We start from the raw sequence: 22886 nt of genomic DNA on the forward strand, positions 1-22886 counted from the left end.
CCATGGTTTCCGTTTGTCTCTGTTGTGCACCGAACCCGTCGTTTTCCCGGAAGCAATAGCGTAGTCGGCCGTGTGGATAATTACAGCTTCACAAAATAGTGCACATTCTACCTCAAATTGCCATGGTTTTGCACTGAGGATTTCGGCCGCAGGATAACCAGAACACAATAACAAACGCCCAATCACACATGAAACAGCAGGTAATAAAGACTGACACAAAAATGTTGTAACTTACATCTTTTTTTATTTACCATGAAATTTATAATGCAGGCAAAATACTTATTATACTGCTGTGGTTGTCATTTCATCTGCTGGCCATTGAGGACTGAGGCATGTTTAAGCGAAGGTAGATTTGTTCCAACCCACATTGCTTGGATTTAAGTCCACAAAATTGAAATAAACCCTGTAAATAAAAAGAGACTGTTAGCTCCAGATACGCAGAATGAAAAACAGCCACCACTATGTCCATCCATAGACTAACTATGGAGATTTGGCTAAACCATTTAATACTATAAATAAGGCTATGTTCACACTGTGTTCTCCCTGTATGTTGGACGTATGCATCGGGAAAGCTCCCAGTGCATATATGTCAATAAGCTAAACTTACCGATGGAGGCCAAAGAGTGTCCGTCAGGCAGTTTACGTCGGGTATACAGTGTTTTGGCTGGATAGAATAGCGTAGTCGAAGGAAGCTCAAGTGATAACGGTTATGACGTAACTGTTATATATATATATATATATATATATATATATATATATATATATATAACAGTTACGTCACTAAAGTTTCCTGATGTATCCGTTAAAGGAACAGATGCGTCCGTCACTTAGTCTACAATGGTATCTGTTTAAGGCATACGTCGTGAACAGTGTCAGGAGCGTCCATGACACGTACATTAAACGGATACCATTATAGTGAATGAGTGACAGATGCTACTGTATGCCATTATACATCAGAAGGTGCGTACTTTCAGTCTCTGCTAGAATAATGAAAGCTTGGAGCTGGTTAGTTGCACTAGTCATTATTAATAAGACCCAGTGTAATATATATATTTTTTTCTACATAGGCCATGAATGCAGATAAACTTCCTCCAGTTGTATTTCTGCAATACAGGATTCTTGCAGACAGAAGAATTTGTAGTACGCTTGCTCTGCACAGACAAAAATTCTAAATCTAGAAATTCTACTGCATACAAATTCCTCTTGGTGTCCTTGTCAAGCCATCAGTTGATGCAGAGGTCTGCTGCTCTATGGATATGGGTGAATTCATTCCAATGGAGGAGGAATGGTGAGAGGCTACTAGATAAATCCAGTGCTACTCAACCCACAGCAAAAGTGTGTCCACTCCGTAGAAATAAATCAGCAACTTTACTGGATCCCGCAACAAACGAGCATATAAAGTGAATCGCGGACGTTTCTCAAGCCACAGAAGGGCTCCTAGTCATTCCTTCTGCAGCTTGAAACAGGTCAGCGATTTATTTTAAATGGCTCTGTTGTGGGATCCAGTAAAGATAGTGCTTTATTTAATCTTACCGGTTGCTAAACACACTTTTTCTGTGATAAGAATTGAAACTTCCTCTACAGCTCAATCCTCTAGGATGGTTGCCCAGAAACCTCTGCCACCCTTATACATTTGACAGATTCAAACAAAGAAAACATGATCCACCAACTTCGATCTAATATACATGGGTGACTTAACAGCCATTTCCAAGTCAAGGAGATCAGTGGCTTAAGAATATTAACCCCTTCCCTCTTTGGCCGCTTTTGACCTTCCTGACAGAGCCTCATTTTTCAAATCTGACATGTTTCACTTTATGTGGTAATAACTCCGGAATGCTTTTACCTATCCAAGCGATTCTGAGATTGTTTTCTCGTGACACATTGGACTTTATGTTACTGGCAAAATTTGCCCGATACATTCAGTATTTAATTGTGAAAAACACCAAATTTTAGCGAAAAATTGCAAAAATTTGCATTTTTCTCAATTTAAATGTATCTGCTTGTAAGACAGGCAGTTATACCACACAAAAATGTTGCTAACTAACATCCCCCATATGTCTACTTTAGATTGGTATCGTTTTTTGATCATCATTTTATTTTTCTAGGACGTTACAAGGCTTTGAACTTTAGCAGCAATTTCTCACATTTTCAAGAAAATTTCAAAATGCTATTTTTACAGGGGCCTGCTCAGTTGTGAAGTGGCTTTGAGGTCCTTAGATATTAGAAACCCCCAATAAGTCACCTCATTTTAAAAACTGCACCCCTCAAAGTATTCAAAACAGCATTTAGAAAGTTTCTTAACCCTTTAGACATTGCGCAGGAATTAAGGCAAAGTAGAGGTGACATTTACAAAGTTCATTATTTTTTTCCAGAAATTCATTTTTAATCCATTTTTTTTGTACCACAGAAGGTTTTACCCAAGAAATGCAACTCAATATTTATTGCCCAGGTTCTGCAGTTTTAGGAAATATCCCACATGTGGCCCTAGTGTGCTACTGGACTGAAGCACCGGCCTCAGAAGCAAAGGAGCACCTGGTGGATTTTGGGCCTCCTTTTTATTAGAATATATTTTAGGCACCATGTCAGGTTTGAACAGGTCTAGTGGAACTAAAACAGTGGAAACCCCTCAAAAGTGACCCCATTTGGGAAACTACACCCCTCGAGGAATTTATCTAGGGGTGTAGCAAGCATCTAGGGGTGTAGCAAGCATTTTGACCGGCCAGTTTTTTTGCAAAAATTTTTGGAACTAGGTCATGAAAATGAAAATCTACATTTTTTCAAATAAAATGTAGCTTTAGCTACTTTTTTTTCATTTCCACAAGGACTGAAGGAGAAAAAGCACCGCAACATTTGTAAAGAAATTTCTCCCGAGTAAAACAATACCCCACATGTGGTAATAAACGGCTGTTTGGACACACGGTGAGGCTGAGAAGGGAAAGAGCGCCATTTGGCTTTTGGAACTCAAATTTAGCAGGAATGGTTTGCGGAGGCCATGTCACATTTGCAAAGCTCCTGAGGGGACAAAACAGTGGAAACCCCCAACAAGTGACCCCATTTTGGAAACTACACCCCATGAGGAAATTATCTAGGGGTACAGTGAGCAGTTTGACCCCACAGGTGTTTTACAGAACTTATTGGAAGTAGGCCGTAAAAATGAAAATCTACATTTTTTTCAAAGAAAATGTAGGTTTAGGTATTTTTTTTTCATTTCCACAAGGACTGAAGGAGAAAAAGCAGTGCAACATTTGTAAAGCAACTTCTCCCGAGTAAAACAATACCCCACATGTTGTGACAAACATCTGTTTGGACACACGGTAGGGCTCAGAATGGAAGGAGCACCATTTGGATTTTGGAATGGTTTCTGGGTGTCATGTCATATTTGCTGAGCCCCTGTAGTACTAGTACAGTGGAAGCACCCCAAAAGTGACTCCATTTGGGAAACTGCACCCCCTGAGGAATCATCTAGGGGTATAGTGAAAATTTTGATCCCAAAGGGTTTTTGCTGAATTAATTAGAATTAAGCCATGAAAATGAAAAATAATTTTTTCCCAACAAGATGTAGTTTTAGAGCAACATTTTTCATTTTTACAAGGAATAAAGAAGAAAAAGCCCCCCAACATTTGTAAAGTAATTTCTTCCGAGTACGGTAACACCCCATATGTGGTTATAATCAGCTGTTTACATATATGGGAGCATTCAGAAGAAAAGGAGCAGTATTTATCTTTATCGTAGATTTTGCTAGAATGGTTTGCGGACACCATGTTGCATTTGCAAAACCCCTGATGTACCAAACAAAAGTAACCCTGTTTTAGAAACTACACCCGTAAAGGCATTTATCAAGGGATGTAGTGAGAATTTAGACTCCACAGGTGTTTTTCAGAAATGAATACGCAGTGGATTGTGCAAAGTGAAAATTGCAATTTCTCCACTGATCTGCCCATTCACCGCACAAGATGTTGTGCCCCTAGAGGATCTTACCCCATAAATTGTTAAGCGGGTTCTCCCGGGTATGGTAATGCCTTGTGGCCATAAATTGCTGTTTGGGCTCACTGTAGGGCTAAGAAGGGAAAGACCGCCATTTTGAGCATGGATTTTGCTTGGTAATAGTTCTGTTTGGGGTTTTGCTGGTATTTCCGTTTATAATGTGGTGGCATATGTAATCTGTGCGGAGTATATCAGGGGTATATGTAATCTGTGCGGAGTACATCAGGGCATAATAAGAGGGTATAATAATGGGGTAAATAATACAATTCTCCATAGATGTGTGTTACGCTGTGAAGCGATCCGTTATGCACTGGCCGGTGTCACACTGATAAACGGTTTTCTTTCTTATCCCCCTTTTGTAACGCTCTGCACCTTTTGGGGACTTTTTCTCCTTCGTAGTTTGGGAAATATTACCGGGAAAGTTTTGCGCTGGTATAATACGGGCGCCCTCGCTTCCAGCGGATGTGCGATTTCCCTTTCCTAGTTCCTAAATACTAGGGCCCTGAAACTGAAGGAATGTTCCCCTCCGGCCTGCGCATTGAGATGTTTCTTCATCACCGCATTACTAGGGCCGTAACTTTTTTGTTTTTCAGTTGATTGAGCGGAGTGCGGGCTTGTTTTTTGCGAGACGGGCTGTATATTTTATTGGTACCATTTTAGAACACATACGACTTTTTGATCACTTTTTATTTCATTTTTTGGTAAAGGAAATTACCAAAAACAAGCAATTCTGGAATAGTTTTTTATTGGTTTTTTTATCGGCATCCAGTGTGCCCTAAATTACATGTTAGCTTTATTCTGCGGGTCGATACGATTACGGCGACACCAAATTGATAGTTTTTTTTTATGTATTGCAGCTTTTGCACAATAAAATCACTTTTTTTATAAAATCATTTGTTTTCTGTGTCGACATTCTAAGACCCATAACTTTATTATTTTTGCGTGCACAAAGCGGTGTCAGGGATTATTTTTTGCGGAACGGATTGTCGTTTTTATTAGTACTATTTTGGAGTAAATGTGACTTTTTGATCACTTTTCATAGCATTTTTTGGAAGGAGATGGGACCTAAAAACAAAGATTCTGGCGTTGTTTTTCATGTTTTTTTTTTACGGCGTTCACCGTGCGGGATAAATGACATAATTGTTTTGTAGTTTGGGTCGTTACGTACGCGGCGATACCAATTATGTATAGTTTTTTTTTTATGTATTGCGGCTTTTGCACAATAAAATCACTTTTTTTATAAAATCATTTGTTTTTATTGTCGCCATATTCTAAGACCCATAACTTTTTTATTTTTGCGTGTACGAAACGGTGTAAGGGATTATTTTTTGCGGGACGGATTGTCGTTTTTATTAGTACTATTTTGGAGTAAATGTGACTTTTTGATCAGTTTTTATAGCATTTTTTGGAAGGAGATGTGACCTAAAAACAAAGATTCTGGCGCAGTTTTTCATGTTTTTTTTTTACCGCGTTCACCGTGCGGGATAAATTACATAATAGTTTTGTAGTTTGGGCCGTTACGGACGCGGCGATACCAATTATGTATAGTTTTTTTTATTTTTACGGTTTTTCCCATAATAAAAGACTTACTATGGGAAAAAAGTCAGTTTAGCTTTATTTTTATTTGAAATGGGTGTGTTTTTATTGTTTTACCACATTTTTATTAACTTTTTTTTACTTGTCCCACTAGGGGACATGAGGGCCTGATGCCCCGATCGCTACTCTAATACACTGCACTACATACATAGTGCAGTGTATTAGCGCTGTCAGTTATTCACTGACAGCAAGCCTATGAGGACTCGCCGCAGGCGGGTCCTCATCGGCTCCCGTACAAGGCAGACTCGGACGCCATTTTCTGGCGTCCGATTGCCACAGCAACCCAGCGATTGCGTCACTGGGTTGCCGGTCGGGTGAAAACCTATCAGATGCTGGGCTCTATTGAGCGCAGCATCTGAGGGGTTAATCTGCCGGATCGGAGAATAGCTCCGGTCCTGGCAGTTACAGAAGGGTGCCAGCTGTATAATACAGCTGTCACCCCGCGGTGATGGTGCCGGCTGATGTCGGGAAGGGGTTAAGAGACAAGGCTATAAAAACAAGCAAAAAAAAAGCAAAGAAAAAAAATAGGTGGCATTTGGCAAACAATAAAAGTATGACATATATGAAGAAGCCACACTAGAGCAAGTGACACTGGCTCCGTAGTCCCCACAGGTGTATATGCACTCCTATATGATTAGAATCATTCTTCCACCAGATAGGTGATAAATGCAAGATCAGTGGGGTCCGACCACTGTGCCTGGCTGTTTCCGTCAACCCCATAGACTTTGAATGGTGCAGCAAAGCGCATCCCCAGCCTCCGCTCTATTCAAACTCCTCCTAGCCTCCGTGGAAAATGCTGCAAGCTGGAATACCCCTTTAAGCTGGAGATCAAATATTTGAATTTCCAGACGTTTCTCCACTTTATTTCCCAGTTGCTTAATGTGTAAAATCTGTCTGTATTATGACAGCTTGTGCCTGCAGCTTCTAGGACAGAATACAAGCCGCTGTAAACATTTTTTGCTGATGGTCTTGCAGAGCAACACATTCCTTAAGCCTAACTTAACAGGGTCCGACCCATATTTCATGCCTCAGTTGTTGCAGATGTGTGACGATAGTCGCTACATCAATTTATACAGCTCCTATTGACTTCAATTATACCTGTTGGGGGAGATATGCAGCTCCTTGCTCAAAGTATCACTCAGCAAATTAGTGTAATTTCTGTTCTGTGGACCCCCAATTTTGCCAATACTCTTCAGGCTGCAAAGAGCACAGGGTTCTGTTGTGCCCCCAAAGCTCATCATCTGATCCGGCATGATGTGCACAGCGATGTACTGTTAAAAACAAAGAACAGCAATTTAGTGGAAAGAAAATGAATAGGTTACAAATCAAAAGGCACGGACGGACCGTGAACAGTAAAGCTCGGCTCCGACATGGTCACTCGCCATCGAATACACAATTTAAGCTGAGAAGCCGGAACCACAGCTGATCGTTGGGGAGGCAAGAAGGGCTTGTCTCTCCATTCACATGATCATTTGGCCTGGCTAAACGATTATACAGTGTTATTTTATACAGCATCTGCAAGGCCCCATTCACACCTCAGTTTTATATCTACACTTTCGGGAAACTTTTTTTTTTTTTAAGCAAAAAATTTATGTTCTAGTTATTTCGTCTGTTCCTGCACAACACTGTAATAATACATTGGATTAGATTTCTATATTTTTGGGAAAAAACGGATTCAAAAATTCGTATAGAAAAAAACAAAACAAAAACACAAATGTGGCAAATTTTGTATGCGTGACATTTGGGTTTTGAAGTTGCCCATTTGATGAAGTCAAGGTTTGTCCACACGTAACGGAGTTGCTGCAGAAAATTTCTGCAGCAATTCCGCAGAAACTAGCAGGATTTCCGCTGCGGAAAAACCGCATTATTTCCTGCAGAAAATTGTGCGGATTTTTCTGCGTTTTCACAATGCTGGGAGACGGTGACATCTCCTCTGAAAAACGCAGAAATTCTGCAGGAATGGACACATTGCGGTCCGAAAAAATCTCACCCACTTTGCTGCTACTGTATTCTGCTGCAGATTTTCTGTCCGGAAAATATGCAGCAATTAATCTACGTATGAACAAGCCCTACTTGTTTTGTATCTCTCGTATTACTTTTAAACTAATAAAACAAAAGGATAAAGGGGGTTTTACACTGGCCAATTATCGGGCAAACAAGCGCTCACAGAATGCTCATTGCCGATAATTGCCCAGTGTAAGGGTAAGGCCACACGGTGTGGTCACGGTGCGCTTATGTTACGTTTTTAAACCGCAGCAAGTCATTTTTCAATAGAAGTCAATGGTGACGACATTTTTGTTATGGACAGACGGCTGCTATTATATTACAATGTTTTTTGTGCGGTTGACCGCATCTTCATAATGTCCAACTGCATGCAGTTAATGACCGCGCTGCCAATGTTGTTGCTGAACTGCTTGCGTTTTTGCTAACAGTTCTGCAATGTATTCTAATGAACTATATACAGGAAGCACCTGACAAACTTCAACACGGGTGAAAATCAATTATTTGCTTTAAAAACGCAACAGAACTGCAGAATTACAGACAAAAAAAAACGCACGCAGTTGACCGCATGCGGTTTTCAAAGGCAACAAAACCGCGTCAACAACGGACCGTGTGGCCTTACCCATAACAGGGCAGCGATCAGCAGATGAACAAGCAAACAATCATCTGCTGATCGTATCATTCTAAAAAAGTAAAATATTATCATTGTCGGCAGCACATCTTCCATCTCCACATCAAATAATAATAATGTATGGGGACGAGCAATCGAAGTAATGACCGCTCGTCCCCATGTATAGATCCTTGCGACAGGAGCAAACGAGTGCCGATCAACGAGCTGTCTCGATCGACGCTCGCTGCACCGGCCAAAATCGGCCGGTGTAAGGGTATGTGCACACGACCAATTTTCAGGCATAATGAAGGCGTTTTACGCCTCGAATTAGGCCTGAAAAGACGGCTCCAATACGTCGGCAAACATCTGCCCATTACCTGCAATGGGTCTTACGATGTTCTGTGCAGACGAGATGTCATTTTACGCGTCGCTGTCAAAATACAGCGTGTAAAATGACGGCTCGTCAAAAGTGCAGGACACTTCTTGGGACATTTTTGGAGCCGTTTTCTCATAGACTATTGATAACAGCTATAAACACGGCCGTAAAAAACGCAGCGAAAACGCCACAAAATACGCGAGTTGCTCAAAAAATGGCTGAAAATCAGGAGCTATTTTCCCTTGAAAACAGCTCCGTATTTTGAGACGCTTTTGACTCTGCATGTGAACATACCCTGATAGGACCTTAAGGCATGTGAAAATCCAACACACCTAACCTTATTTCGCCCACCAGCAAACAGCCACCCTCATACACATTGTCAGCAGATCCGGAGGACATCAACAGCATCTGCCAATAATCTAAGGCTCTGCTCACATCTGCATCAGAGGCTCCGTTAGGGGCCTCCAAAGCAGTTTAGGTGAAAAATGGCGGAACAAATAGCACAGCATGCTGCACTAGTTCAGCCGGTAATACGACAGACACCATCACGGAAGCTCGACAGATCCCGTGAAACTAGAGACCAGACCAGAAGACAGCGTTGCATCGGTGAGTATGTGTCATCGCATCGCCGCAGATCCCGTGAAGACGAGGGACCTTACCTGAAGAAGACAGTGCTGCATCGGTGAGTATGTAGGGCATTCATGGCTTGTGTGGCATCATATACATCGGGGCTGCGTGGCGGCACATACAGGGGGGGCTGCGTGGCGGCACATACAGGGGGGGGTTGCGTGGCGGCACATACAGGGGGGGGTTGCGTGGCGGCACATACAGGGGGGGCTGCGTGGCGGCACATACAGGGGAGGCAATGAGAAACTGATGCAAAATGGATGTCAAACGGCCATTAGAAACAGACAAACGGACTGGAGACACACTGATGCAAAATGGCCATGAAAAACTGACAGTTGATCAGTTTTTAATGGACATTTTTTTTCACTATCGTGTGAATATAGCCTAAGGCCTCATACACACAACCGTAATTTGTATCCTAAGGGCTTACTCAGACGAACGGGATATACGTCCGTGCAAAGCGCGTGATTTTCGCACGGACCTATATTAGTCTATGGGGCCGTGCAGCCATGTGCGTGATTTTTACGCAGCGTTGGTCCGCTGCGTAAAAGTCACGACATGTCCGTACTTTGAGCGTTTTTCGCGCATCACGCACCCATTGAAGTCAATGGGTGCGTGAAAACAACGCATGCCACACGGAAGCACTTCCATGCGACCAGCGTGATTTGCGCAACAGCTGTGAAAAGGATGAATGAAAACTTGCACGTGCTTTTCTGTTTACAAACATCCAAACGGAGTGTCATAATGATGGCGGCTGCGCGAAAATCACACAGCCGCGCACCATATGCTGAGGCCACATGGAGCTGTTAAGTGCCTTTTGCGCAGGCAAAACGCCGAATTTTTTGTGTGCGCAAAAAGCTCGTGTGAATCCGGCCTAAATGTATCAATCTGCAGTCCAGATTTTTTAGTTTAAAGAGGCTCTGTCACCAGAGTATAAATGCCCTATCTCCTACATAATCTGATCGGCGCTGTAATGTAGATAACAGCAGTGGTTTTTATTTTGAAAAACGATCATTTTTGAGCAAGTTATGAACAATTTTAGATTTATGCTAATTCGTTTCTTAATAGACAACTGGGCGTGTTTTTACTTTTTACCAACTGGGCGTTGTACAGAGGAGTGTATGACGCTGACCAATCAGTGTCATACACTTCTCTCCAGTCATGATCAGCTGTACTCACAGCACAGTGTGGTCTCGCTAGATCATGCTGTGCTGTCACTTACTCACACATTAACTTTACCGAAGTGTCTTGAGAGTGAATAGACACCGCCTCCAGCCTACACGTTACGGCCAAAACCATGCCAACGTGCAAGTCTTTGCGGTTTTCAAATCGAGCGCAGTTAAAAGCAGTTTGGTGTTTAACACCTTAACGACCACCGTCTTTTGCGGTGCATGTCCTTAAGTCTTTTGGCGTTGCTGTAGAAGAGGCTGATGTAACTCACAGCTCCTGATCTTAGAGCAGCCTGCTGAATACAGCTGGGGGGGTCGGAAAATATTCGAAACCCAGCTGTTTAACCCTTTGATCGCCATGGTCTGTGACCAGATCAAAGGGAACTCCCCGCTTTGATCATCATCGGAAACCAGGTGACGTGATCAAACACCGGGGAATCCCTCTGCGGTGATCTACAAAGGACCCCAGGGCTGTCTGTTCAGTTTGCCTGCTGTTAGGGCACACTATGTGCTGCCCTAACAGCAGCCCGTGTCATAGTGACACAGTATAATATATTAGCATACGGGAGTATACGAATACATCACAAGTAAAATATAAAGTTATAGTAAAAGTTATCCCTTAATGGGATTAAAAATACAAAACAAAACACAGTGGTCACAATATGGCGACGCAAACATTTTTCGTTTTTTTTCCAAACTTTTACTTTTTTTTTAAGGTACTAAACATAACAAAAAAACTGTATCAATTTGGTATCGCCGTGACCGTACGGACCCTCAGAATAAAAGGTAATGTTTCACTTTCACCGTATAGTGAACACTGTAAAAATGAAACCCCGAAGAAAAAAATGGCAGAACTGCTGTTTTTTTTTTCCAATTTCACCCCATTCTGAATTTTTTTTCCAGCTTCCAAATACATCTCACATAATATTAAATAAATAGTGCCATTAGAACATACAATATGTACCGTAAAAATGAAGTCCTCAAATGGCTCAGTGTCAACAACAAAAAATAATAAAATGACTGTTTGAAGACGGGAGGAAAAGGACAATAGGATAAATACAAAAATGAGTCTGGTCCTGGAAGGGTTAATGGCCATGCGATGATATGTGTATTAGCTGCCAAACTGCGCGACATTGCATTTGGCTGCGCGGACTTGCACGTTGGCATGGTTTTAGCCACAACGTGTGAACACAGCCTTGAGGTTAACCATTTACATTCCAGGAATAACTAATAAACTAAATGAAATATCCACATGGATTTCCTTTACAGGGGAAAGAGGTTTACTACAAGCAACATGGCAGGAATGCCAGCCGCTGGTACGGTCTGCTCTGTCCCTCTAAATGCAGGGGCGGCCTGCCACTTCTGATAAGCACCTGCCTTTCCTCCATAGGGTACCACCACCCTCCCCATACTTCCCCCACCAGGATTTGCCGCGCACCTCAGCCGGCTTGCCAGTCGCCTTGGAGAGTTGCTCAGTCAGGCTGCACAGGAGGTTATCAGGAATGGCATCCCGGGCCACGTTGGTAAATAGCTCAAAGGTGGGCATGACTTCTCCGTGTAGACAACAGCGGCGTGTATGATGAAGCTATGGCAGGCCGATACAGAACACGCGTGCTCGTAAACGCTGCCCTACAGAGGAGTCAACCAATCCAACGCTGCTCCTCCCCCTGCTGAACAAAGCTGGTATTGCAGCTCCGGTTGTTCCTATATAGTAGGCCCGAGTTTTTCCTTCACGGTATTAAAGCCCTATGTGAATACATTTTTGAAAAACCGCTGTATCGTCTGGTTATGTACGGTAGTCATGCGTTACTGAATCACTGTATATCAGTGTCTACAGCTAGCGTTACACTGGCACATGCGACAGCCCCTCCCCCATTCAGCATCCTGTTATCATCACCTCAGGACTCTCCAGGAAGAGGACGCAAAGCACGTACAATATATAGGAAGCATAAAAATAATGTAGGAGAATGCTCTAAAATATCAACGTTATAAACCAGGTTATACGGGGTCGATGAATGAAAGAACTAGGTATAAAGGGAATTGCTTAACCCCTTCCCGCCGCAGCCAATTTTAGTTTTTTCATATTCGTTTTTTCTTCCCCACCTTCCAAAAGCCATAACTTTTTATTTTTCCGCCTATATGGCCGTATGAGGGCTTGTTTTTTCACGGAAAGAGTTGTATTTTTTTTTACGACACCATTTAATATACCATATAATGTACTGGGAAACTGAAATAAAATCTTTGTGGCGTGAAATGGGCAAAAAAAAAAATAGATTTCGCCATTGTTGTTTTTTGGATTTCGTTTTTACGACCTTCATCGTGTTGTAAAAATGATAGTTAACTTTATTCTACGGGTCGATGTAATAAAGCAGATATCACATTTATATAGTTTTTTTTTAATGTTTTACCAGTTTCACAATGTATTTGTTGAAAAAAAAATAAATAGTTTTGTGTCGCCATATTCCCAAACTCATAACTTTTTTGATATTTTAGTTGATTGAGCGGTATGAGGGCTTATTTTTTTGCGGGGAAAGCTGTAGTTTTTATTAGCACCATTTTTGGGTACATGTGACTTTGTCATCACTTTTTAATTAATGTTTTTGGGAGCTAAGGTGACCAAAAATCAGTAATTCTAGCGGTTTTGTTTATTTTGACAGCGTTCACCGTGCAGGTTAAATAATATTTTATTAGAATAGTTCGGACTTTTATCAGTTATGTTTATTAATTTATTTTTTTAACATTACTTTAGGGGACTTAACCCGATAGTGACCGCTACCAGGGCCGGCGTCAGCACCCGGCAAACCCAGGCAAGTGCCGGTGGCCCACTGCCCTTGGGGGGGCTCACTCGGCTGCAGGGTGCTGTCGCTGCCGTCGTCACGGCATCACTGTCCATATATGGACAGTGATGTCAGAGGGAGAGAAGGAGTCCCAGGCAGAGCGCTACAAGTGGCTCTGCAGTGGGACTCCGTCTCTGGGGAAGCCCCTGATATCACTGTCCATATATGGACAGTGATGTCAGGAGGAGAGAAGCTATTGGCTCTGTTCCGGGACTCCGTGTCTGGGGAAGCCCCTGACATCACTGACTAAATATGGACAGTGATGTCAGAGGGAGAGAAGGAGTCACAGGCAGAGCGCTACAAGCGGCTCTACATCGGGACTTCGTCTCTGGGGAAGCCCCTGACATCACTGTACATATATGGACAGTGATGTCAGGAGGAGATAAGGAGTCCCAGGCAGAGCGCTAGAAGCGGCTCTGCTCCGAGACGCTGTCTCTGGGGAAGCCCCTGACATCACTGTCCATATATTGACAGTGTTGTCAGGCGCAGAGCAGTGTCCCAGGCAGAGTGCTAGTAGCGCTCTGACCGGGACTTTGGCTCCGGGGTTTCCCCTGTCATCACTAGCCGTATATGGACAGTGATGTCAGGGGCTTTACTCAGAGCTGGAGTACCGGAGCAGAGCCTTTATTAGCACTCTGCCTGGGACTTCAGCTCTGCTTCAGACATCACTATCCATATATAGACAGTTATGTCAGGCACAGAGCAGGAGTCCCAGTGCTCTGCCCGGGACTATGGCTATGCGGTTGTCTCTGACAACACTGTCCATATATGGACAGTGATGTCAGGGATTTCTCCTGAAGGGGAATACCCAGCCAGAGCATCGGCAATGCTCTGGCAGGGGATTCCACTACTAGAGGGAACCCCAAAGGCGCTACCTACAGGGAGGGTGGCTGTGTGGTATTATCAGGGAGGGTGGCTGTGTGGCACTACCAGGGAGGGTGGCTGTGTGGCACTACCAGGGAGGGTGGCTGTGTGACACTACCTGGGAGGAGGGAAGCTGTGTGGCGTTACCTGGGAGGAGGGGGCTGTGCGGCGTTACCTGGGAGGAGGGCTGTGCGGCGCTACCTGGGAGGGGGCTGTGTGGTGCTACCTGGGAGGTGGGGGGCTGTGTTACTATACCTGGGAGGTGGGGCTGTGTGACACTACCTGGGAGGTGGGGACTGTGTGGCACTACCTGGGAGGTGGGGGCTGTGTGGCACTACCTGGGAGGTGGGGGCTGTGTGGCACTACCTGGGAGGTGGGGACTGTGTGGCATAGAGGGCACTAAATTTTTGGGGTTACAAACTGGGGGCCTAACTTCTATATGGGGGCATAAACAGGGCCTGACATCTATATGGGGGCACAAAGTGACGTTTTCTGCCATTTTACCGCCACCGTGAGTTCCAACGCAAAGGGGCCTACTAAGTCTGTGTCGCCCAAGGGCCCACATAAACCTGGAGCCGCCCCTGACCGCCACTATGCCTTTTCACGGCGGGCACTAACGGGCTTTATTCTGATGCATACGCCTTTTCACGGCGCTGCATCAGAATAAATCTGCGGGGCCGGGAGCAGTTAAAACTCCCTGTTCTCAGCTATTCGGAGGTAGCATCGCTGTAGGGGCATGACTACTCAAGCATGACCTAGCAGATGTAAACGGACGGGCAGTAATACACTGCAATACAGAAGTATTGCAGTGTATTATAAAAGCGATCGCATAGTGAAATCCCCTAATGGGACTAGTAAAAAAGTAAAAAAAAAAGTGTAATAAAGTTATTAATAAATAAATAAGTGAAAAAATATAAAAACACACTTTTTCCCCTTACAAAATGCTTTATAATGAAAAAAAGTTACGCGTCCGCTACGACCCCAACTATAAAGCTATTATATTATTTTTCCCGCTCGGCGAGCGGTGTAAAAAATAAAATTAAAAACAATGCCAGAATTGCTCTTTTCTGTTCATCCTGCCTTAAAAAAAAATGTGATAAAATGTGATCAAAAAGTCGCATGTACTCCAAATTGGTCTAAACTTCAAGTCGTCCCGCAAAAAAGATCCCTCATACAGTTGCATCGGCGGAAAAATAAAAAAGTTATGGCTCTTCAAATATGGAGACACAAAAAACATAAGAAGTTAAAGTGTAAAAGTTGTAAAACATAAGAAAACTATATAAATTTGCAATCGTAACGACCCGCTGAATAAAGTTAGTATGTTATTTACACCATATGGTAAACAGCGTAAATTAAAGATGCAAAAAAAAAAAGTGCAGAAATTGCTGGGTTTTTTCTATTACGCCCCCAAAAAAGTTAATAAAAGTTAATCAATAAATTATATGTTATGCTATTAAAAAATACACCTTGTCCCGCAAAAAACAAGACCTTATACAGCTATGTCGATTCAAAAATAAAAAAGTTGTAGCTCTTGGAATGCGACGATGGAAAAACGTAAAAAATAGCTTGGTCATCAAGGTTTAAAATAGGCTGGTCAGGGGGTTAAACCAACGCTTGCACTATAAACTGAAATACTAATGTATTGCAGAATATCGTGATTTTGACAGGCTCCTATTAACCCCTGTCTCTGGTAGAGCTTAATAGGAGCACAACGATGGCAGACCTGGGAGCCTTCATTAGATCCCTAGGCTGCCATGACAACCATCAGCAACCTGTGATCAGGTCACGGGTGGGCGATGGGCTGCCGGAGGGGGCGCCCCCACTTTCTAACAAATTAAATGCTGCAGTCGCTATTGACAGTGGCATATAAGCGGTTAAACGGGCGTAATCAAAGTCATCTTTAAATGCGCCAATGAGGTGTTAGCTGTAATGGACATCTGATACCTTTTCATGACGCTATCTATGACCTCCTTCTCCGCCATTAAGCGGTAGACACACATGGGCTGTTCTTATGTTTCTCTCTTCTCTGTCTTTGCGCTGCTAGGAAGTACTGGGAGAGAGCACGGACGTAGCATGACGTGATATCTTATTGCTGCCTGCCCACTAGCCACCAACGGAGAAGAGGTATAGGTGACCTAAAAAGGAAAAGGAAAAAAGATTTCCAAATAAATCTATATTTCAATGGCGTTTTAGCCACTATTGACCTTAGGTAGGGGTACAGTGTGAACGTCTTGTGTTTTAGGGGTACGAGTCTTCGTACGATAACATCTTAAGGCTACATGCACACGTTGCAAATTTTGCTGCGGAAAATACGCAACAAAAATCGCAGGAAACTGCAAGAAATTCGCAGGAGAAATTGCAACCGAAGATGCGTTTTTTTATGCGTTTTTCGGTGCGGTTTTGCTTCAGAAATCGCAGCGTTTTCATGCTTCAGGTTTTACTGCGTATTTCTCCAGAACTAGGGAGATAGAATTTGAAAGCGGAATCTCGAGATAAATTGACATGCTGCGTTTCCAAAAATACGCACTGCGGGTCAATGTACGTGTGGGTAAATACTGCAGCGTGTACATGAGATTCCCTGGAATCTCATTGCCTATGCCGGTACCAGTGGCGTAGCTATAGGGGTCGCAGCGGTAGCAGCTGCGACCGGGCCCCTAAGCCTGGGGGGCCCCCGTTGCCATACAGAATGCTGGTTAAATAAATTTTATGCGCCGTGAAGCCGGCACTTCCTAGTTCCGGTCACATGGTACACTTAGTATTTCCATGTGACCGTGACGTCACGTGACACGTTTTCCAGCCAGTGCAGTGGAAGAGCCGGTGCGGAGGACTCCAGGTGAGCTGCAGAGTCTGTATTGTAATGTAATGTGTTGTTGTAATGTATTGTGTTGTCTTGTAATGTATTGTGTTGTAGTGTGCTGTCTGTGTTTGCGGTGGAGCTGTTAAATTACAGCCCCCCCCTCCTCTCTCCCCCGGAAACTGTATAATACAACACAATACATTACAAACTGTGAGTTGCGTCCCCCGGGGGGGTCGTGTGAAGACCTCCGGGGGGTCGCGAGTCACTCACCGAGGTCTTGGTTCCATTCAATGCTGGAGCAAGGAGCTGACGGCTGACTCCTTGCTGCAGCATTTACTGTGCCCTGAGCGGCTCGACGCAGGCTGGCGGGATGTAGCGGCATCATCGCGCCTGTCTGCGCCGAGTCACTCACATCACACACCGGAGGAGGCGAAGGATCCTTCACCCGGCGTGGGAACGGGGATAGGTAAGTAATTATGTTATTTTTCTATTATACACATATGGGGCATTATACTGTATGGGGGGCTGATATGGCGGGGGGGGGGGGCATTATACTGAATGGGGGGCTTATATGGTGAGGGGCATTATACTGAATTGGGGGCTGATAAGATCGGTGGGGGGGGCATTATACTGCATGGGGAGCTGATATGGAGGGACATTATAATGTATGGGGAGCTGATATGGGGGCATTATACTGTATGGGGAGCTGATATTGAGGGGCATTATACTGTATGGGGAGCTTATATGGGGGGCATTATACGGTGTATTGGGCAGTTTTGGGGGGGTCTTATACTGTGGGGCAGCTATGGAGGGCATTATACAGAACGGGGAGCTGATATGGGGGCATTATACTGTATGGGGGGCTGATATGGGGGCATTATACTGTATGGGGAGCTCATATGGGCGGCATTATACTGTATGGGGACATTATACTGTATGGGGAGCTCATATGGGGGGCATTATATTGTATGGGGAGCTGATATGGGGGCATTATACTGTATGGGGGCTGATATGGAGGGGTGTTATACTGTATGGGGAGCTGATATGGGGCGCACTATACTGTATGGGGGCAGCTATGTGGGGCATTATACTGTATGGGGCAGTTATGGGGCATTATACTGTGTGGGGGCAGCTATGGGAACATTATACTGTGTGGGGGCATTATACTATGGAGGCTGTTGGGCATAGGCGCGCGCAGGGGTCTGGTGATGGTGGTGTTGAGGAGGGGTAGGGGGCCCAAGCTGAATTCTTGCACTCGGCCATGAGCCTTTAGCTACGCCCCATGAGCCTTTAGGTACGCCCCTGGCCGGTACTGTATTACGCTGCGGTTTTGCCGCACGCACATAATACGCATCATGTGCATTGACCCTTAAAGAGCTATTACATGTGGAATTGCCCTTTAATGCTGCAAAATTGGGAGCAGATAATGCAGTATCTAAGTCATCCAATTCTTTGACCTTTTCCAATTTTTCCTCTCTGCATTCTGACAGCCATATAATCAGTAAACCAAAGCATTATTCCCTGTTAGTACTAAATTGACAGGCAATCCATTAGCCCATGCCTTTGCATATATAGGCTTATAAACATTGCAGGCCTGTGGGCCTTTGGTAGGCCCTCCAGCTACCATGGCAATCCATCCGCAGCCCGTTGATGGGTTAACAGATGGAGTAGCGGGATGTCGGTTGTATATTACATGTATATGACTATCCACTGGGCATGCCATTATATCCTATTGCAGTCAAATGACCGCAATTAGAACATACTGGTATGTCCATTTGCACAAAGGGGTTAAATCCAGTGACTCATAGGTGACGTCTTAACTAATTATAGACGATTTTGCTTTTCTCCATCCAGCCCAGACCGTTATGACGACTTATCCTGACCACTGCTGTTTACTGCCAAGACATATTTGGCCTCTCGCTTATGAAGCCTTCACCAGCCTCTAGCAAAGTTAAATCAGACCCCAGACCAGATCCCAAAATTAATTCAGACTTCAGACCAGATCCCAAAATAAATTCAGACCCTAGACCAGACCCCTACATTAATTTAGATTTAAGACCAGACACCTTTATAAATTCAGACCCAAGACCAAATCTGGGGATGAATTCTTTTAGACTAAACATTTTGCCTTTTACAGTATGGAAATTTTATGCTTAATCTTTATTGGGGGTGTCATGTATTCAACGTTTTAGCTTGAATTGTACATTAATTACTGTATGATGGCCTTGTTTTCTGTCATTGTGTAACTAATTTTTATTTTATATTTTAATACATATTGAATAAAGAACTACATTTTAATGGACTACTTTTGTCTATTCAGCACTCATCTTTTCTTAGACCTCATGCACACGACTGTAGCCATGTGCACGGCCGTGATTTTTAGGTTGGACGGTGTCACCCGCGGGCCGCCCGCAAATCGCGGGCCGTGCACATGGCCGCGTGCATTAATTTCTATGAGCCTGGACCGCAAAACACGACTGTAATAATGTTCGTTCTTTTTTGCGGTCCAGGCTCCTGGGCCATGCACGGACCGTGGAAACACACGGTAGTGTGCATGGGCCCATTGAAATGAATTGCGGCCGCAAAAATAAGTTTGTGTGCATGGGTTTTGCTCAGGCCCCATGCACACGTCCGTATTTTTCATCCGTAATTACGGACCCATTAATTTCTATTGTCCACGGACTCCTTTCAGTATTTTTACTATGGGAGCTTCTGTAAATACGGACGGCTACCGTACAGCCGTATACCGTCCGTATTTACGAAAGCGTTGATATGCAACATGTGGAAGACATCATTTGCATCCTCCCTCTTTTTTTTTTTTTACAGATCTGTATATACGGATGGAATACGGATGCAATACGGACCCTATTTACAGACAGTATTCCGGAATAGATGAAAATACGTGTGCGTGGGGCCTATGAGTGTAGAGCGACTTAGTGTATACAGGGTAACTAGTTAGATGGACATTAGCACTGACATTCAAATGTATACTTCTTCATATATTTGGTCAAATCAGATCCCAAAATAATTCGGACCCCAAATAAGACCGCTAAATAAATTCAGACTCCACACCCCTGAGTTAATTCAGACCCCAGACTAAATACCAAAAGTAATTCAAACCTCGGACCAGTCCCCTAAATTCATACCCAAGACCAGACCCCTCTATATACTTATCCTCCTTTCTCCCGGGCTCCTCCTCAGCTTCAGGTGCCACTGCACACATCAGGACTGTGTGTCAGGACCCAGTGCGGCGAGGATAGTTATTATCGGCCGTTATGTATTGCTTAAATCCAATAGAGAGCGGCCAATTAAAAAGTTGCCACTGTAGTCCGAAGGGGGGGGGGGGGTGTCGAATCCTGTCCCACCAAATCACCCCACTAACGCCGGCCTTGGTTGGATGTAGGGTATGTCCATGGAGTTATACAAAGGTGTGTACCAGTTTGGAAATCGGGCTCCAATTTATCGAATATGCTATGTAATCTTTGCTCAAACGTCTTAGCTCAGACGGGATGCATAGTTTTACACACCTGATATCAAATATTTAAAGCTGGGTGCTGCTAAATTATTTGTGTCTTAAAAGGGGTTTTTCTCCAAAACATATGTATCCCCTATCCACTGGATAGGGGATACACTTGTGATCGCTGGGGGTCCGACCGCTAGGACCCTCAGCAATGAGGAGACTGGGGGACCGAAAGTCCTCCCGAAGTGCTCCATGAGAATGAAGCGCTGGTTCGTATGCTCGGCCAGAGCTCCATTAACCCCTTTATGAACGCCGATACGCCTTTTTACGGAGATCATTAGTGGGCTTTATTCTGATGCAATAGCCCTTTCACGGCGCTGCAACAGAATAAATAAACAGAGCAGGGAGCCGTTAAATGTCCCTGCTCTCAGCTCTCTGCCTGTAGTAAATGCCTGCTAGGTCATGACAGATGCATGGCCTAGCAGATGCCTGTCCGTTTTAAACGGACAGGCAGTAATACACTGCAATACAGAAGTATTGCAGTGTATTATAAAAGCGATCGGATGATCGCATATTAAAGTCCCCTAGTAGGACTAGTAAAAAATGTTTTTTTTAAAATAAAGTTAATTAAAAAAATGTGAAAAAAATGAAAAACACTCTTTTCCCTTACAAAATGCTTTACTATTAAAAAAACCATAATAAAGCAAAAAAGTTACACATATTTGGTATTGCCGCGTCCGTAACGACCCCGACTATAAAGCTATTACATTATTTAACCCGCACGGTGAACGCCGTAAAAATAAAATAAAAAACAATGGAAAAATTGCTGTTTTCTGTGAATCCTGACTTAAAAAAAATGTGATAAAAAGTGATCAAAAAGTCGCATCTACTCCAAAATGGTACCAATAAAAACTACAAGTCGTCCCGCAAAAAAAAATTATGGCTCTTCAAATATGGAGACACAAAAACAAATAATTTAAAAAAAAAGTGTATTTGCTGTGTAAAAGTAGTAAAACATACAAATCTATACAAATTTGGTATCGTAACAACCCGTTGAATAAAGTTATTGTGTTATTTATACCACACGGTAAACGGCGTAGATTTAGGACGCGAAAAAGAGTGGTGAAATTTCAGGTTTTTTTCTATTACCCCCCCCCCCCACACAAAAAAGTTAATTATAGTTAATCAATAAATAATATGTACCCCAAAATGGTGCTATTAAAAAATACAACTTGTCCCACAAAAAACAAGACCTTATACAGCTATGTAGACGCAAAAATAAAAAAGTTATAGCTCTTCGAATGTGACGATGGAAAAACTGTAAAAATTGCTTGGTCATTAGGGCCCAGAATGCAAGCAGGTGGAAGGGGTTAATTTCTATGGGACTTCCGGGACCACTGTCTCCGGCGGTTACTTAGAAATTAATGGAGCATTGGTCAAGCAAGCACACCATTCTCATGGAGCACTTCGGGGGACTTTCGGTCCCCTATTCTCCTCATTGGTTGGACCCCAGCAATCACACATGTATCCCCTATCCTGTGGATACGGGATACATGTGTTTATGCGAAAACCGCTTTAAAGACTATGTAAACCTTTTGAATGGCATTTTTTTTCAATAAAAAGGTTAGTCAGTGTGATTGGTGCAACTTTATAAATAGTTTTCATTAAAAATTATTTTTACTTTTAAAAAATTTAATTTGTAAATTTCACCTCCACTTTGCTTTAATTCCTGTCAAACACCAAAAGGGTTGAGAAACGTTCTAAATGCTGTCCCGAATTCTTTGAGGGGTGCAGTTTTTAAAATGGGGTGTTTTCTGGGGGGTTTCTAATATATAAGATCCTCAAAGCCACTTCAGAACTGAACTGGTCTTCGAAAAAATAGCCTTTTGACATTTTCTGTGAGAAATTGCTGCTAAAGTTCTAAGCCGAATTAACACTACACAACTAACGTTGTGTTGATAATTGTAGATGTACGTTCACTTGTAATCAAAATAGATATCACTGCCTATATGAAGATTTAAATTTTATTGTAGAAATCAAAAACTAAAAATGGGCTAAATAGCTAAGGAACTATTAAAGGCATAAGCACGGCGACCAGTAGGGAGGTGCAAATGGGTACTATATTTGTCTGTGTACACCTCAAGATGCCTGAAAAAATCTCCCCCTCTTGATTATGATATAAACACCTGGTCATCCATGCCACTAAAACTGTGTCCCTACGCGTTTCCTCATCCCTTATTGGCAGAGTGCATCATCAGGAGTCACAATATTTATTGATTAAGAACACCTAATAACCGGTAAGCACCTATTGCGTGCTTAAACATTCACCCGGCTCGTGCACGACACTAGTCAGCTGATCGAATACGAGCAGAGTGAATGCCGGACATAAATAGTAGTAGTCCCTCCCACCCAGCGAAGACACGGCGCCCGGCCGGCCAATCCCATACAGGCATACGCCGATGACTTCACCTGGACACACAGTACAATTGCGAACGAGAGCAACCAAAGCGTCCCTAGTAACCAGGGATCATTAGGCGGCCATATTCCGAACTACAAGACGAATGC

General features: G+C 43.4%; 1 protein-coding gene across 1 annotated transcript; it reads right to left on the minus strand.

Annotated features, from left to right (window-relative positions):
- Positions 1 to 222: 222 nt before the first annotated feature.
- On the minus strand, positions 223 to 12036 carry LOC142657061 (macrophage migration inhibitory factor-like). The gene is made up of 3 exons (XM_075832113.1): positions 11802 to 12036; positions 6679 to 6851; positions 223 to 403 (listed from the first exon to the last, which is right to left on the minus strand). Exons 1-3 carry the CDS (start codon positions 11907 to 11909, stop codon positions 337 to 339), a joined length of 348 nt encoding a protein of 115 aa, XP_075688228.1. The 5' UTR covers positions 11910 to 12036; the 3' UTR covers positions 223 to 336.
- Between the last annotated feature and the right edge of the window lie 10850 nt (positions 12037 to 22886).

Source organism: Rhinoderma darwinii, chromosome 1 (genome assembly GCF_050947455.1).
Source record: "Rhinoderma darwinii isolate aRhiDar2 chromosome 1, aRhiDar2.hap1, whole genome shotgun sequence".
Lineage (NCBI taxonomy): Eukaryota > Metazoa > Chordata > Amphibia > Anura > Rhinodermatidae > Rhinoderma > Rhinoderma darwinii.